The 17,303-nt window shown below is 32.5% G+C and overlaps 3 protein-coding genes across 3 annotated transcripts; 2 read left to right on the top strand and 1 right to left on the bottom strand.

The window, feature by feature from the left end:
• The first annotated feature begins 347 nt into the window (after positions 1-347).
• LOC105143745 (pickpocket protein 28-like) lies at positions 348-5,313 on the top strand. Its single transcript, XM_087411899.1, has 7 exons — positions 348-631; positions 1,483-1,746; positions 1,858-1,963; positions 2,489-2,545; positions 3,370-3,493; positions 3,670-3,776; positions 3,892-5,313. The coding sequence occupies exons 1-7, from the start codon at positions 530-532 to the stop codon at positions 4,206-4,208; spliced, it is 1,077 nt and encodes a 358-aa protein (XP_087268025.1). The 5' UTR covers positions 348-529; the 3' UTR covers positions 4,209-5,313.
• Positions 5,314-5,571: 258 nt separating this feature from the next.
• On the top strand, positions 5,572-11,081 carry LOC105143747 (pickpocket protein 28). The gene is given in 13 exon segments (XM_087411903.1): positions 5,572-5,674; positions 5,677-5,781; positions 5,912-6,048; positions 6,135-6,322; positions 6,739-6,889; positions 7,008-7,153; positions 7,802-7,880; positions 9,188-9,451; positions 9,550-9,655; positions 10,083-10,139; positions 10,253-10,379; positions 10,547-10,653; positions 10,765-11,081. Coding segments are annotated over 13 exon segments (1,878 nt in total). The 5' UTR covers positions 5,572-5,580.
• Positions 11,082-11,547: 466 nt separating this feature from the next.
• Positions 11,548-15,696, bottom strand: LOC147907717 (uncharacterized). Its single transcript, XM_087411904.1, is given in 10 exon segments — positions 11,548-11,681; positions 11,683-11,774; positions 12,176-12,290; positions 13,020-13,175; positions 13,177-13,183; positions 13,420-13,581; positions 14,109-14,310; positions 14,584-14,642; positions 14,644-14,778; positions 14,872-15,696. Coding segments are annotated over 10 exon segments (1,113 nt in total). The 5' UTR covers positions 14,931-15,696; the 3' UTR covers positions 11,548-11,555.
• Between the last annotated feature and the right edge of the window lie 1,607 nt (positions 15,697-17,303).

The raw sequence follows: 17,303 nt of genomic DNA, 5'->3' as shown, positions 1-17,303 counted from the left end.
ATTATTGCTTACAGATCGATTGTCTACAAGCACTATTCTCTGCTTTAAAAAGCACAAATTTCTCTGTTAACACAAATTTCTCTGTTTTAAAATATAAATTCTTCGCTTTAAAAACAAAAATTACTTTCTTATATAATGTAATCTTAATTTTTATATATTTGTGCGCAAAAGTGCTTGCAGGCAGTCAAGTTGTAGGCTACAGTATTAATACATATAATTAATTGATCTATAGGCAATAATAAATATAGGCAATCAATTTATAGAAAAAAGTAGCCCTCTCTAAAATTAACACTGTATTAATTTTATTATACTTATATTATATAAATATTATTTTTATTTCTATATTGCGCCTAATTAACCCATATTTGCCCTGTATATTTTGAATAATTTTTGTATTTTAATTAATTGCAATAATTTGATTCTTTGATTTTATTTGATACAAAAATAGAAGCACAACAACTTAGTAGAAAAATTAATAAACTTTCAGCAATAGTCCGATATATGTATAAATGTCATCCGACATATAAATATGTATTTTACACTTTCATCATTATTCCGTAGATCCAATGATTTTAATACCAACGATTTCAACAACACTTCTGATGATTTGCCGGGTGTGCACACAATTTTGGTAATGCTCTATCCTCACGTTTCGACTAGAGATTCTATATCAGAATCTAGGAGCAGCTAGGAGCAGGGCTGAGCATGTATATTTAAAATAGTTTTATTTAAAACACAGTATTTGCGATACAAGTGCATTTTGTATTTTGTATTTCAGCAGAGCACAATGAAAATACGTATTTTCTATTTAAAATGGAAAGATTAAAAATTTTTTGTATTTTGTAATAAGATTGATTGTCATAATCTTAGTATTGAAAATACAAAATACAAAATATTTGCATGTGCTCCGCTGAAATACAAAATACAAAATATAATTGTCTTACAAATATTGTTTTACAAATAAAAATATTTTAAATAGCTAGCCTTTATTTCAATTATTATTATTTCAATAGGCCTAATTTTGTTAAAATTCTACGAGAGAGAAAGGGATATATTATATCCCTACCTGCCTATATATATATATATATATATATATATATATATTTATATTCTCACTTAATTATTGTTTTATTCTATAATCTTAATTAAGATCACAAAATGAGACAGTATAAGTTAGAGTAAGGTATTTTATATATATATATATATATATTAGGTGTTGGAATTAATTCGTAGCGTTTTACAAGTGATGGGAAGTACTTTCATTAATGTATTTTTTAATGCTCATGTGAAATAAATAACATTCTTTCATTAAAAAACGCTACGAATTAATTCCAACACCTAATATATATATATATATATATATATATATATATATCTTTTTCTCTCGTAAGATTTGGATAAACTCGCTCCTGATCAGACTCTGTTATAGGATTTCTAATTTCGACTACTTGTGATTGCACACGATAAGTTCTTCTCTTGCAGAAGGCGCCCGGAAACGGCCAGGATGTGGGACTCGCGGTGGCCTTAAACATCGAGCCTGAAATGTATAAAGCTACTTCGCGTCCTTACGTAGGAGCTTCCATTATAATACACGATGCAATTGATTTTCCCGACATTGATGCACACATGGTAGCCGTGCCGATTGGTCACGTCCTGGGGATATCCATTACCGGGACGTCTATCAGAGGTATGGAAAGTTTGAAGGCCATATCTCAGAAGAAACGTATATGTTATTTCCACAACGAGGTAAAATTATGTATACTTTTCGGCTTAGATCAAGCGTTATTTAGCGCGTTAACTCTTCTGTAAACTCTCGTCTTCCATATTTCACGTTAATTGTAATGAATATACCCGCAGGTACCAGGCAAGATTCGCTACAGCTATCAATCGTGCGTATCAGAGTGCATAGCCAAGCACATATATCATATGTGCGGCTGCCTGCCATTTTACTATCCGGAGACACGTGAGTGTACACAAAAAAATACATAAAATTATTTAATAGAATGGATTTAATTCTTAGGGCAACTTATAAGTGCTGTATTCTTCAATTTCGACTTTATCAATATTTATTGTACAATTCCATACCTGGTAGAAGGAGATATTTTGGAAATGCATTAATACGATAATCGATAATATATAAATAAACTTTCATCTGCAATCTGGATTTTGATACAAGTGAAATACCACTTTAGGGTGAAATTTGGTTCCTCTCTCTCGCTATTTCTCGCTTTCTCTCTCTCTCTCTCTCTCTCTCCTTTCTAAAATATTTTATTAGCAGTGGCATCTGTAACAGATATATTGAAAAGTAACTCTGAATTTTTTTCTACATTTTTTTGAAAGTCTATAATAGAGAATAAAATTTAGATTAAATAAAAAGAATCTTGAAAAAGAATCTTGAACGCAGATGAAAGGTTAATACGCGACATAATAATACAAGAAGAATACAATTAACATGATAATTACATTATGTTACGATCTTCAATGGCAGATAAGGGGATAAGGACATGTTACTTGCCTGACACAAATTGCCTTTTAAGCATCCGAAGTAAGAAAATGCACATATTAATTATACAGGATTAATTAAGTATGTTGCCATACTCAACAGAGTGATTCTTTGGTTTATTTCAAGTAAAAAAGTCCATCTGTTTCTAAACGGTTTAATTTCCGAAGTAAAAAAATTTAAACGTGTAGTAACAATTTGTTTATTTGAAAGAGATACAGCTTGAACTCTAGTCAAAAACTAGTCAAAAATGGAAAAACAAAAACAGGCTTCAGTTCTTCTGATGAAATAAAACAATTAGATGAATTGTTGAAAATGTCCACTTTGCCCCATGATACATCCATCGAGCCTTCTTCTTAAAGATTGACGTACACGCTCAAAGACCAGAGTGTTACGTATTACTTCGCATGAAGCAACTATTCGATTCCTCAAATCATTCTCATTCTCAATTGGGGGTGGTATAAACCAATGATTTCAGATGCCCCCAAAGGAAATAATCCAAAGGATTTAAGTCTGGAGGAGATTCTAATCTAGGAGGAGTCTATTTTTGATTTTGTGACTTTTACTTTGACTTTGTTTACGGTTGTGCGAATGATAACTCACGTGAAGCAAGGCATATTTATACAGAAAGATATCTCTAACGCAATTTACCGTTTCGTCAAACATTTGCGAACATTCACCTATATTTCGGAAACTAAGCCATTTAGGACACATGTTTATATAGACTTTTTTACTTGAAATAAACCAAAGAATCGCTCTGTTGAGTATAGCAACATACTTAACTAACACCTTGTATATATAATATTAGATATTTCGTATATCTGATTATACAAAATTGTAGGTATATAATGTTATTTTTCAAAATTCAGAATCGAAACTAAATTATGGGGATCATTGCAACAAAAATTGTCTGCCTGAGTGCTCAGATGTGTTCTACACTATCAATCCAGAAAATATTAAAATGCAGGACGTGGGATATGATTCTGATCTAATGTGAGTCCACATCATTGCCTTTAACGAAAAGAACGTTGGCTTTTTCTTCGAGATATGCAATTATTCATATTATTTTCACAAATTTTTAATAATAATAGCATTTTACTGAGGTGTGAAAAGATTATATTCTTATACTTTTTTCTTAAACTTGCTTTTCATACTTTTTATATTTTTAGGGACGATTTCGATAAAAATATTACGTCTTTCGTATACATATTTTTCGGCGACGCCTCATATGTTGAATATCGCAAGGAAAGTACTATCAACTGGGATTCACTCATCGGTGAGTTAGATTCCAATATCTTGAATAGCTAGTGATAGAGAATTCGTTTGTCTTTGATCTTGCTTGAATTAATTTTACTCAGTAGAATGTAATGAAATCGCACGAATTATTACAGCATCCTTCGGTGGTATCTTCGGTCTCTGTCTCGGTGGTTCCGTGTTGAGCGTTATCGAATTTGCTTATCTCTTGGCCAGGCAGCTCTTTAGAAGACAGACTCGCAAATGGCAGGAACAAACACGTACGAAATTGCCGCCGGCGTCAGAAGTGTTTCTATCGATTCCCGCTAAAGAGAAAGTTCAATTACGAAAGCCGCGAAACCATCAGGAATCGGTTGACAAGCGTGTTTTCGTCACGTGGTATCAACCAATCGTGCATCAACGTAAAATAACAAGTCTCGACAACATGAATCACATGAAACATGTCAAATTTTAAGTCAGTTTACTTTAATCGAAATGATTTTTTACAAGTTGTTGAAACATTTTTTTGTGATTGAAGCATATAATGGAAGAAATATTAGGAACAAGTATGAATACAGAGAAATAAATGATTAGAAATAAAAATTAAATGCAACGCCCTACAGATACAAATAAAATATAAGATATATTATATGATAACATACAAATAAATACAAGACATATTATATGTCATATTTTATTTATATATATCTATTATGTACATTATGTTTAATTTATAGTTCTAATTTTTTATTTCTTTATTTTGTAATATTTCTTCCATTGTGTACAGAATTTAAAAAATAGAAAATATGCGGTGTATACACTGAAAAAAAGTTCGATAATAATAAATTAAATTTAGATGATAATTACTAAACCTTTGACGAAGTAATTTCAATCAAATGTCTGATTATGTAGCTAAAATTAACTAAATGCTAATTTATTTTTTTAATATTACTTTACTTTTCTAATTATCATGTGTTATACCAAACAGTTACTTATTTATATTTAATAACATTTACTAAATATTGTATTAATACATTAAACAAAATACATTTGTTAGCTATTACCTCTTTTCAATGTATAATGTTTACGATTATTAATTATTACGTAGAATAACTATGTACTATTATTTATTATTATAAGAAATAGTAAACTCTTGCGGTTTACTTTACGTGATTATTTATATTTATTGGATTTTCACTGAAGATCTATAGATAAATAGAATCTAATTATTACTTTTATTTATCAAATAAAAGTTAACATAAAGAGAAACACTGTTATTTTTATCAAATGAAATCGGTTAAATTCCTGTTGTGTTGCTTTTGACATTACCTATTATTATGATTTAATACCGGCATAGTGAATATTAATAATAATAATTTTTCTAAATAAAAGAGTCTGAAAAACTATTTAAGTTCTTTGTAAATAAAAATAACCTGTCAAATTGCGATAAATATAAAATACTTTCTTGGACTTGTATAAATATGTCTAGATCTAAAGGTGTGAAATATATCACGTTTTTAAAAAGAGTGATGTTTCAATTACTTAGCAAAAAAATTAGCCGAATAATTAAAAACGATAGTACATAAAATTTAGACTTGTAGGGATACCTAGATTTTGATTGTACGATGAATTTGTTGTATTTTAAAAGTAATTTTTTTTTTCAATTACTTATCAGAAAACTAGTCGAATGTAATAAATCTTAAATTATTGAGTTTCATGATAGAATATTTGACCTAAAATTCGTGATCTTCGCAAGCAGATAATCAAAATAGATTGGACGTTTAGGTGAACATGGGACCTTAATGTCATTTCATCGAATTTACTTAGGGATATTGATAGAAAATTAAATGACTAATGAATATACAGCGACCGAGTCGGAAATGAAGGGTAGCCGCTGGCCAAAGAAATTACAGTACGCGTTCGGCAATACGTCTAGTCATTCGTAGTTCTCTTGGCAAGTGGCAGTTATATAAGCATTAACGCGATAGCTTCAAAAAACATGAAGTCTAATTGGAATAAGAAATCCAAATTCGACAATATAAAGCATGGTAACACTAATATTATTTTAATTTATTAATACATATTGGTGCTTATTAATATCTTATTAATATTCAGTACGGATTTAGTAATTATTTATATATCTTCGGAAACAAATTAATATCTTACATGTCGTGATAGGATATCGCAAATGTCAGGCATACGTGAAAAAACATCTGGACTGGTTTAATGTTTATTGTGACAATACTAATCTGCACGGTTTTCGTTACATAAGTATGGACGGATTGTCGATAATCGAGAGTATGCTTTGGTTTCTGGTGAGAACCTTATAATAATTTCAAAAGCTCAAAAGTAGACTCAATAATATTGCCCAGGAAACGTAATTTACTCTCATATTCGACAGATTTGTATGTTGGCCATCGTGTTCGGTATTATATTGATGTTACGCTTGTGGGCCAATTACTCGAACAATCCCATAGTTACGACTATTTACACGTCAAATCCGATATGGAACGTGTCTTTTCCAGCCGTTACTATATGTAATAATAATAAGGTCTACCGCCCACACGCCGACCTTATTGCCAAGAATTTGTAAGATTAATAAGATATCTATTTTAATATATTCATTTGGGGTGCGAAGGATTCGTCGTTTGTCATGAATCCTTGTATTAATAAATAAAATTAGAAAAATAAAGTTTTTTGATGATAGTATATCGCAAATGTTTGACATATGTATACAATTTAAAAAAAATTAAAATTCTTGAAGAAAAAATGCAGTTAAAAAATTTCTGTTTGGTTTAAAAAAATTTATTCCAAATTCGGCAATTTTGTTTCAGTTTTGCTAATTTCTCTTTCAATTTTCTTCAATAAAAACTATTTGATATGATAAATTTTTCGTACTTATCTAACATGCAATCTAATAGACAATTTATGTATATGAAAATTAGTTTAATTAATTTTGAATCTCCGTGTCTGATATTATGTCCCAATTTTACACGATTCAACAGATACATGGATGGGTTCACCACGAATGACAGCGATAAATTTTTTTCATCCCTAATGAAATTAATACGACCCAACGTAATATCTATAGACAATACGACCGCGAGACAGGTCCTCGATAAACTCGACATAACGGTCGAAGCGCTCATGGAGCAGGTGAAAAATTATAAAATACTATTCTAATGATCAATTTGTAATTCCAAGGAGATACAGATTAATCATAGATTCCGTTCAGATGATGAAACAAGATTTGAGTTAATAATATCTTTCATAGTTGATGCAGCCTTGCAGCGCGTTGCTATTGAGATGCGCTTGGATTGGCAAGATTCACGATTGCAGCAAGATCTTCAAGACCATCAAGTCCAAAGAGGGTTTCTGTTGCGCTTTCAATTCCCATTATAAGCTAAACGTTGGACACATGTAATTGTCGCGAGAAAATTCTCGGAAACACATCGTTTCTTTCACACTTTATCTTTGACATGTTATCTTATATATACATTGTTTAATACATACAAAAGCAACATTGGTGTAATGTTTGCAATGTTGCTTTGCTTTATGGAAAGTTGATGCACTTATGCTAAGTTGATGCAAAAGGTTCGTCATATTCATCGAATAAAGTTGCAAACAAAGTTTTAGCCTGCTTCATCTGGAAGGAAGATCTTAGTTTTAATTTTTAAAAAACTTTGATTCTTTGATGATTCAAAGTACGTAAGTAAACGACAATGGCGCGTAGTTAATTAGGCGCAATATTAGAAATAATAATAATATATATTTAGATAACTATAATAAAATTAACACTGTATTAATTTAATTATACGTTATCCGAATATTATTATTATTTCTAATATTGCTCCTAATAACTCTCATTTGCCTTGTACATTTTGAAACGTTTTTAAACTTTGAGAGTTATTCGTTACTAGTAATAATTTAATTTTTTGGTTTTATCCGATAAAAAATAGAAGTATGTACAGAAGCTTGATAGAAAAATTGACAAACCTTCGACACTAGTCTGATATATTCATCCGACATTTAGACGTGTATTTTATTATATTTGTTGTTATCCTGCAGGTCCAAAGTCAAGTTCTTTAATTCTACCGACTTCAATAATACTTCTGAAGATGATTTACCGGGTGTGCACACAATAGTGGTAATGCTCGATATTCTCGCATTGATTTCGACTTAGTTAGAAACCCTATAACATAATCTAGTCACGAGCACAGCTGAGCACGTATTTGAAATACTTTTATTTAAAATATATTATTTTTAGTCGAGTGTATTTTTATATTTTGTATTTTTTATTTCAACGGAGCACAAATGAAAATATTACGTATTTTGTATATAAAATCGAAAGATTGAACGCTTTTGTATTTTATAATTTAAATAATAAAGTTGATTTTCAATCTTAGTATTTGAAATACAAATACAATTATTCTACAAATGTTGTTTTTCAAATAAAAGTATTTCAAATAACCTAACTTTGATCACGAATAATTTTGTGAAAATCCTCCGAGAGAGAAAGATATATCTATATGTACTATATATGTTATATATATATATTATTTATAACAATTTTTAAGAAAATGAAGTTATTGAATAAATTTTTCTTATCACTTATTTTGTTGTCTAACAAGTCTTCGGCATTATTAATTGATATTCATAGAATTTTTGTATTCATAGAAAATGAATCTTAGAAGACCTATGTTATAATTAATTAATTATTATTCTGACAAAGTTTGTGAATACAATCTCTTTTATTAAACATGGCAATGTGGGGTAGATTGACCAAAATGAGACAAGGTCAGGTGGAAATTAATTTTAATATCTTTAGAGAACATATTTTTAGAGAATATACTTCTAGTATATGGTATATCTATATGAAATATATTATAGATATATATTTCATATAGATATGTTTTTTCATTTTTCATATAGAAACTACAATATAAAAATAAATTATGTATTTTATGATTAAAATAGCTATTTTATTTAAGTTAATATCATAATTACTATTATTTCTCAAAATATAAAACTGATATTAAAATAAAAATTGTATTTTTTATATGTGTTGTCAATAACAAATATGTTATTGTCAATTCTAGAACATGTGACAATCAATCTAGAATACGGGGTTAATTGTCACATTTTCGCAGCTTCATTTAAAATTAAACAATTTATTTTTGCGATATGATGAATTCACGAGTAATATTTTTTTTAATATCTAAAGGATATAGACATATTATAACGCATATAATATTTAAAAAAATCAGGCATTTACTTTTTTTTAAAAATCGCTAATCGAAGACTGTGACAACCAACCCCGCTCTCCCCTATAAGTAAGGAGATATTATATATATCTTTCTCTCTCATAGGACTTCGATAAATTTGCTTGTGGTTAGAGTCTGTTATAATCTAATTTCGACTACGTTGTGCACATGATAAACTCTTCTTTTGCAGAAAGCGCCTGGAAGCGGCCGCGATGTGGGACTCGCGGTCGCTTTAAATATCGAGCCTAACATGTACAAAGCTACTTCGCGCCCTTTCGTAGGAGCTTCCATCATAATACACGACCCAATTGATTTTCCCGACATTGGTACACACATTGCAGCCGTGCCAGTCGGTCACGTCATGGCGATATCCATTACCGGGACGTCTATCCGAGGCATGGAAAGCTTGAGGACCATCCCTCTGGAGAAACGTTTGTGCTACTTCGACGACGAGGTGAAATTATGTGCCCCTCGGCTTAAGTCGATTTATTTAACGCGATAACTGCTGTAAACTCTCGCCTTCCATATTTTACGTAATTGTGATGAATACAGGTGTCAGGCGAGATTCACTACAGTCATCAATCGTGCATATCGAATTGTATAGCTAAACACATATATCATATGTGCGGTTGCCTGCCATTTTACTATCCGGAGACGCGTGAGTGTCCATAAAAAAGATACAAAATTATCTAATAGAGTAAATTTCTCCTTTGGAACAACATAAGTATGCTGTATTCTTCAATCTCATTTTATTATTATTTTATAACTTTTTGGAAAATGCGTTAATACGCATGATATATAAATATTAAATAAACCCTCGTCTGTAATCTGGATCTTTTTTTGATATAAGTGAAATTTCATTTTAAAATTTTTCTGAAATAAAGATTTTCCCTCCTAAAATATCTTGTTGGCAGCTGTAATAGAGATACCGATGAAAAGTAACACCGAATTTTTCAACATTTCTTGAAAGTGTAAAGAACAAAGAATAAAACTTGGATTAAACAAAAAAAATCTAAATTACAGATGGAGGGTATAATAACACCTTATAATTGACATGATAACTATTACAATCTTTAATGTGTTAGATAAGGGGAAGAAGATATGTTACTTGTCTGACATCAATTGCCTTTTGAGCATTCGAAGTACGAACGGTTTCAAACATATTTATTATACATATATTATAATTAGATATACCGTATATCTGATTATATAGAACTAGCAAATTATATAGTACTCAGTGTTTTTTAAAATTTAGAATCGATACCACATCACACGAACACGGAAACTTGTAAAAAGTGTCTGCCCCAGTGTACAGATATGTTATATACCATTAATTCAGAATATGTTAAACTGGAGGACGTGGGATTTGATTCTGATCTAATGTGAGTCTACTCGTTGCCTTTAATGGAAAGAACGTTAGCTTTTTTTTCGCAATATGAGATTATTTATATTATTTTCACTTGAACTTTTAATTGAACTTCTTATTGAATTGTGAAGAGATTATATTTTTGTTTATACTTTATTTTCATATCTTTTATTATATTTTTAGGAATGGTTTCAATATTAATAATATGTCTTTTGTGTACGTATTTTTTGGCGATGTGTCGTATGTCGAGTATCGCAAGGAAAGTATCATCAGCTGGGATTCACTCATCGGTGGGTTAGATTCCAATATTTCGATTAGCGATAGAGAATTCGTTGGTTTTTTATTTCGCTTGAATTAATTTTATTCGGTAGATTCTAATGAAATCGCACGAATTATTACAGCATCCTTTGGCGGTATCTTCGGTCTCTGTCTCGGTGGTTCCATGTTGAGCGTAACCGAGCTGATTTATCTTTTGGCCAGGCAGCTCTTTACAAAACAGAAAAAAATGCTCAAATGGCAGAAACAATCACGTATGACGTTTCCGCCGGCGTCAGAAGTGTTTCTATCGATTCCCACTAAAGAGAAAGTTCAACTACGAAACCTGCGAAACCGTCAGGAATCGAATGATAAGCGCACTTTCAGGTATTAACCAGTCCTTCACCAACATAAAACAACAAATCTTGATAATATGTACTGTATTAAACATGTCAGATTTTAAGTCGCAGTCTACTTTAATCTAACTGATATTTGAAAGTTTGCTAAAAATTGTTTATATTATAACCCTGCACATAATAAAAGAAATATATAGGAAATATAAATAGAAACAGAAAAATATACATGCACATACCTATTAAAGAAATAAAAAAATTAGGACTAGAGATTAGACGTAACTCACAATAGATATAAATAAAATGTAACATATATCTTATATTTTATCTGCATTTGTTATGCGTTATTTTTAATCTCTATCTCTAATCTTTTATTTCTCTATATTTATTCCTTATATTTATACCTATTCTTTATAGAAATAGAAAAGATATGCGATGTAGAGTTGTAACTACTTACGATTATTATTATTATAATATAAGAAACAATTGGCTCTTGTGGTTCACTTTGCGTGATTATTGTATCTATTGTGTTTTCAATGAAGATCTGTAGATAAATTGGATCACTAATTGTTGTTATCGAAATGCTATAATGCAAATATTTCACATTTCACTTTGCTGCGTGATTTTTGATGGAAGTAAATGATCGGTCCTCTCCTATCATGTCTCCTTTTTACAATATGTTCTGTAAAACTAATATGCGTTTTAAATATTATATTTTGAAAAGTGTGGACTCAGCACACAATAAAGTATGAAGTTCGTCGAGCTCGCTAGCGCGTTGAGAAGAGTCGCCCACATGCGAAAATATATTGTACAACAAAATGAATAAATTATCGGTGAAACATAAGAACGCTTGTCACATTACATGGATTCCAATTTGTAGGTTTAATTACATATACAAAGTTTTTAATTATTTCTGCATTTATTTATGCACTAAAGTTTAATTATTTATACACTTTGAACGAAACGACTATCCTTTATAATCCCGTAGTCATTTTGATTTAAATTCAAAATACCTTCAAAGTTAATAGACTCGAACGTCGTACATCATATTTTTGTATTTTTACTTTTGATAACAAAAATTGTATTTTTGATGGCGATCTTCTTTTAACAGCGTTACACGAGAAAAACATTCTGTGTACACGTATTCTTTTGACTGAGACTGCTTTAATAATGGTAGCGTCATTTTCTATAAATCCTCCCGAAATCTGAAGGAATCACCGGTATTACCGCCTTAAAGCAGACACGGCGCTGCGTCGCGACGCCAAATGAGTTGGCAGCTCGCCCACAAGAAACAGAAATACGATGCCGACCAGCATAATCTAATCGTTAGCCTTGATCCTAATAGATAGCAAATCAATGCGATAAAACGAAGCAAAGCGAACCGTCTTTGAGATATCTTTCAGACATGTGCATTTTTAGAAACGTAATTTCATGTAGTACTGGACGACTCTACAATTTTCTGATTCTAATGTAGGAAAATATTAATATAAATCAATAATTAATATCGACAATTAGAAAAGAAAAGAAAGATGCCAGCTATTTACTATTGATAGGTGAATCAATATCGATCGGATGACGCTATTTGAAGCTATGAAAGCGATCTACGCTGCAGCAAAAGCGATGACAAAGTTTTAATAATTGCGCTCGCAAAGACAGCGTCGATTTTTGAGGGAAACTTTTCCAATTACGCGAGACAATAATGACTCGTGCGAGACTCTGTTTCCGGGTACCACTCGGTTCTCGGATGAGTTTCATGCAAATCATGTTCCGAGACGCTCTAAAGTGGTGGAGTACAACAACCGTCCCATTCAGGAGTAGCATAGAATGAAGTGGTGCAGCTAGCACGGAAGTTCAAAACTGATTATACTATTTCTATAGTTCACAATCGAAAAACTCCTGTCTAACGTTCTAACTTGTAATTCTGTAAGCGTGTTTTTAGATCGGAAGTAATTTACAAAACACGGTTCACAGCCTTTTTTAATTCACAGCCTTGTCACGCAAACTTGTACGATAAACATCTCCGTAGATTCTCGCATTAAAGTAATTACCCGCAAACGATTTCTCTCGCATGTTTTTACTTTAATTTCAACATCTCGCTCTGCTTGAGAAGCCCTCCTCATCAAATATATCATAATGAGATTTGCGATAAGCAAATATGTGGCTATCAGGCGAAATATTATGAATTGAAGCCAAGTTTGAAGATTTGAACCATCTGCAAAAATCATTTCAATATTATTTTATCCAAATTTTCAAACAAAATTAAATTCGTAAAAGCATAACTGATGAAATATCGTTGTTCTGGAAATACAGGAGATAAGAAAAACGACCTCTGTCTGCGACCTCTGTGAAAGGTTGAGGGTGACTGAAAATACTTTGCTATAGGAATTGGGGAATTGGATATATCCGTCAGTACACCTTTTCGTGATCATCATTATCGTCGTTTCTTACCGCAAGTGAAAGAAGTTGGTCGTTACCAGCTCCCTACGCTCGTTGTACTTGTACATGAAGCAGTACGGTATGTTGATCAAAATGGCGAAGAAGGTAACGAAGATCATCAAGTTGCGTGCTATCTCCTGCCTGCAGAGTCTAGGTGATTTCCATCGCGACATGCTGTGAGAATTGAATCTCGTTAAATTATTCCAGCTCTTCAAAACATGACTTTTTTGCTAATAAAATGCATACAACTCAATAATAAAATTAATTAATATAACGGAAAAATGTTTTAGAATTTACATAAAAGTACTATAAAATGAATAAAAAATTATTATTATAAAATATTATATTGGTCTTTTCTTATACTAACTTAATTGATTTGTACATCACGCAAAAAAATATTTTGCTGCTCCAGCTAGAATTATATGTTTTTTGTATCTGATAGAAAATTATATATCATACGCATGGAATTTATAGCACAAATCTAAATTCTATCTTTGTCATCTGTATGATTAAGTGCCATACATATTCAATATCGCAGTACTTGCTAGAAATTTATCTATTTTAGCTATTTTTCGTGCTTAGATAATTTTCGCTATAACTGCAAGATCACTTTTTTGAGTGATATAATCACAATTTTTAAATTTTTCTTTATCTGCGGGACTAACAGAGCAATTATTATAATTTCCATAGAAAATTTTTACCCGCAGATTATCAATCCCTATTATTAATCGTCGCTCACGCCTAACGCGGGCCACACTATAATGTTTGAGGTAATGGAACCGATCGGAAAATGAACGAACGCGTCGAATTTCAATTAAACCTTTTCGTAAGAATGAAAAATGCCTCTGACCAGACCGCAGAAAACGAGCGGGACGCAAGTGATCAGATTCAAAGTCGTGAGCACTGTATAAAAATTATAGAAATTCTTGTTGCAATTATAACATTGATATAATTAATATTACTTGGGATATTTTTAAGTCGAACATTTAAATCGAACAATTAAGTTGAACTATTCCATTTATCCAAAATCCTCGCTTGCAACTGCGGCATAATTGTCATCAAGGGTGATTACAGAGGATTCTCTCTCCAAGCGTTGTATAACAATAACAAATCCGGATGGCAGATGCGGGTGAATTCCACGTTAATTCATGGCTGATTTCCGACGTTTCCATCGACCTGCTAAATACGTGTATGCTGACCCTTTCAAGTATGTCTTCGCTTTCAAATGGACCAACGATCAGAGAGTTTCCGATTATTCCGAGTGCAGAAACTACTGGTATGACCACGGTATATCCGATAATGCTCAAGATACTTGGCTCGATCGTCTACAGTCCGTAATTGTACCGGCCAGAGTATTTCAAGGATCTCGTTCTACAATTAATCGTCGTCAATTCCAGATATTCTAAATCCCATTATGGTTTGTAACAGTCATAGCTTATTACTTTTACCACGAGTTTTACTCACTGTTTGCATAGCACAATCATATTCAAAATGTCGATAATATTAGGATATATGGGTCTCATCGCATCGTATGTTTCGTGTTGGTGCACTCGACCCACTTCTTTTGCATGGGAACTCTACTCTTCAGCCATCTCTACTCCATTCTTGAGAATGTCTTCAGTTCTGTAAGCTGGCGGCAAGTGTGGCATTAGGTTCGGATTTTTCAAGTCCCACGAGGTACTAGTTGAATCGAAGCTTGACAAACATCAAAGCATGATGAAAAAGAAATTATGAAAGGAAGTTCAGTCGCTGCTGTCTGAAACTTTGGTGAAATTTATCGATTAATATTTCTTTAGGAACCGAAATACAAAGTATTCTCTGAGTACTTTTGCTCTTTCATTCTTCACCAAAGTGATTATAATCTTTTGAGAGCGATTTTTACAAGTAATTTACACGCTTTCTAAAATGATATAAAATACTTGAGGCATTTCACGGAGAAATTAACGATTACAACGCATTAAATTGTCAATTTACGAGAACGAATCGCGCAGCTGCCGAAAAGTGAGACTCTTTAAACGAATTTCAACAAGCGAGAGAGAAAATATTCACACCGCGCACAAATGTAATTTCCATTTCAAAGTGTTATCGACGCTCGTTTCTCCGCGAATAGGGGAAAAACGCGAATGAAAGGTCACGTATTTAAATGCGTGTGCGAAGGCTTTTAAATATTTTGCAAACTACTTTATCTCTGCTATTTGATGTTCTACACGACTTTCAATTAAACACGGCAATTTTTATTTATTCAAATTATGGAGAGTTTGAAGGCATTTGCTTGCTCGTATCAACGCAGATTCTTTAAAACGCGAGTTATTAGAGAATAGTCTCGGTTTCATTGAGATCGGATCTATTCCGGTCGACCTCTAATGTAAACTAATTGGCTCGCAACGTTGCCTTGATGTCAGACGATCTCGCTTAATACGTGTCCAACACAACGTCGATAATTTCCGGGAATTACGACAAACGAGAAATGCCTTTGAAGTGCAAATCGTTAGCTCCCATTAAGTGGTCGCGTTAATGTCCACGATGGAATCCCGTTTGCGAAACTAACCGACAATAATGAACTTTCCGACGGAACTATTGTGTTGGACGAGTGAACCGGTTCGCTTTGATTAAATCAAAATTCAACTTCAATCGCGCGCGATTTTATACATCCGCTGAAAAATTCTTAAGAATTCGCGAAACGATCGTTACACTGAAAAATCGTGAAAATTGCAGGGCTATACAACTTTTCCCGTATTCTGAGGGGATTTACTCTCGATAATACTCTGATAATAAATACGCAAATGGTGCGTACGTGGAATGATACGCGTCGTCGTACCAGTTCGCCGCGATCGATTGAGCAGCTAGTCAGCTATTGATATTTTGCACGCGGGACCACGATGTATGTGCGGGACCTAATAACAGTCTGGTTTGCTTTCCAAAATGTAGTTGGCAGCGAAAAACTTGCGAAAAAATCCTCACAAAATAAACTAAAACGAAATGCTAAACAATGGACGATACTCAGTCCGTTCTTCTTTTAGCTAAGCCAATCCTCTGATTAGCTTAACGTCATCTTAAAACTGTACTTAAATATAAGAATCGACTATGAATACCAATATAAGACAGTCTTAAATGTAAGAATCGACTATGAATGTCAATCAATAAGAGTCTGGATACGAGAAAGCCACTTTTGATTGATCCGTCATGTTTTAACAATTCCTGAGAGGGGGAGAGAGGGGGGAGGGAGGGAGGGAGAGAGAGAGAGAGAGAAATAAGAAAAAGATGGAACAGAATGAGAAAGAAAAAAAATAATAAATGTATGTCTTCTCTCTCGCAGATTTTTATTAAAAGTACCACCCTGTATCTTCCATACAAAACTGCAGCTCGTGTCCAGACTCTTATTGGAAAAAGTCTCTACGTGGGACGACTCCCGAACGAATCTCGAATTGCCTCTTCTCTTAAACTGCAAATCACTCAAACGAACGCGAACAAATACGATCAAACAATTCGCTTCGATAAGGCAGCGCTATTCGTCCTGGTTTAAGTCAGTTGTTCATTCGTGTTTGTTCGCGTTTGCTTGTGCGGTCCAAATCTATTCTTAGCAACGAGCTGGTCTTTTTTTTATCTCTGTATAATTTCGATATTATCATCAATGATTACAAGCGAGACGTTTACATGTGTTATTGCGAGAAACGTCGAACAATTCGATTTTGTAACTGATGTATCCATGGAAACCACGATAAGCGTTATCGATCGTATATACAGCCGCGACCACTTTCGGTCACTCTTGCGACATTAAATTAATAATGTCAATAATTTTTAACGCGCTGTAAGATTTTGCGACGATCCATTACATTTGGGAGATTGTACCGTGTGGACTTTTAAAATTTATCTCTTCGCTGCGTTCATGGCGGCAA

Source organism: Acromyrmex echinatior, chromosome 12 (assembly GCF_024713525.1).
Source record: "Acromyrmex echinatior isolate Ae372 chromosome 12, ASM2471352v2, whole genome shotgun sequence".
NCBI lineage: Eukaryota > Metazoa > Arthropoda > Insecta > Hymenoptera > Formicidae > Acromyrmex > Acromyrmex echinatior.
Note: the sequence above shows the minus strand (reverse complement) of the source record. Positions and strands in the feature narration are given on the sequence as shown.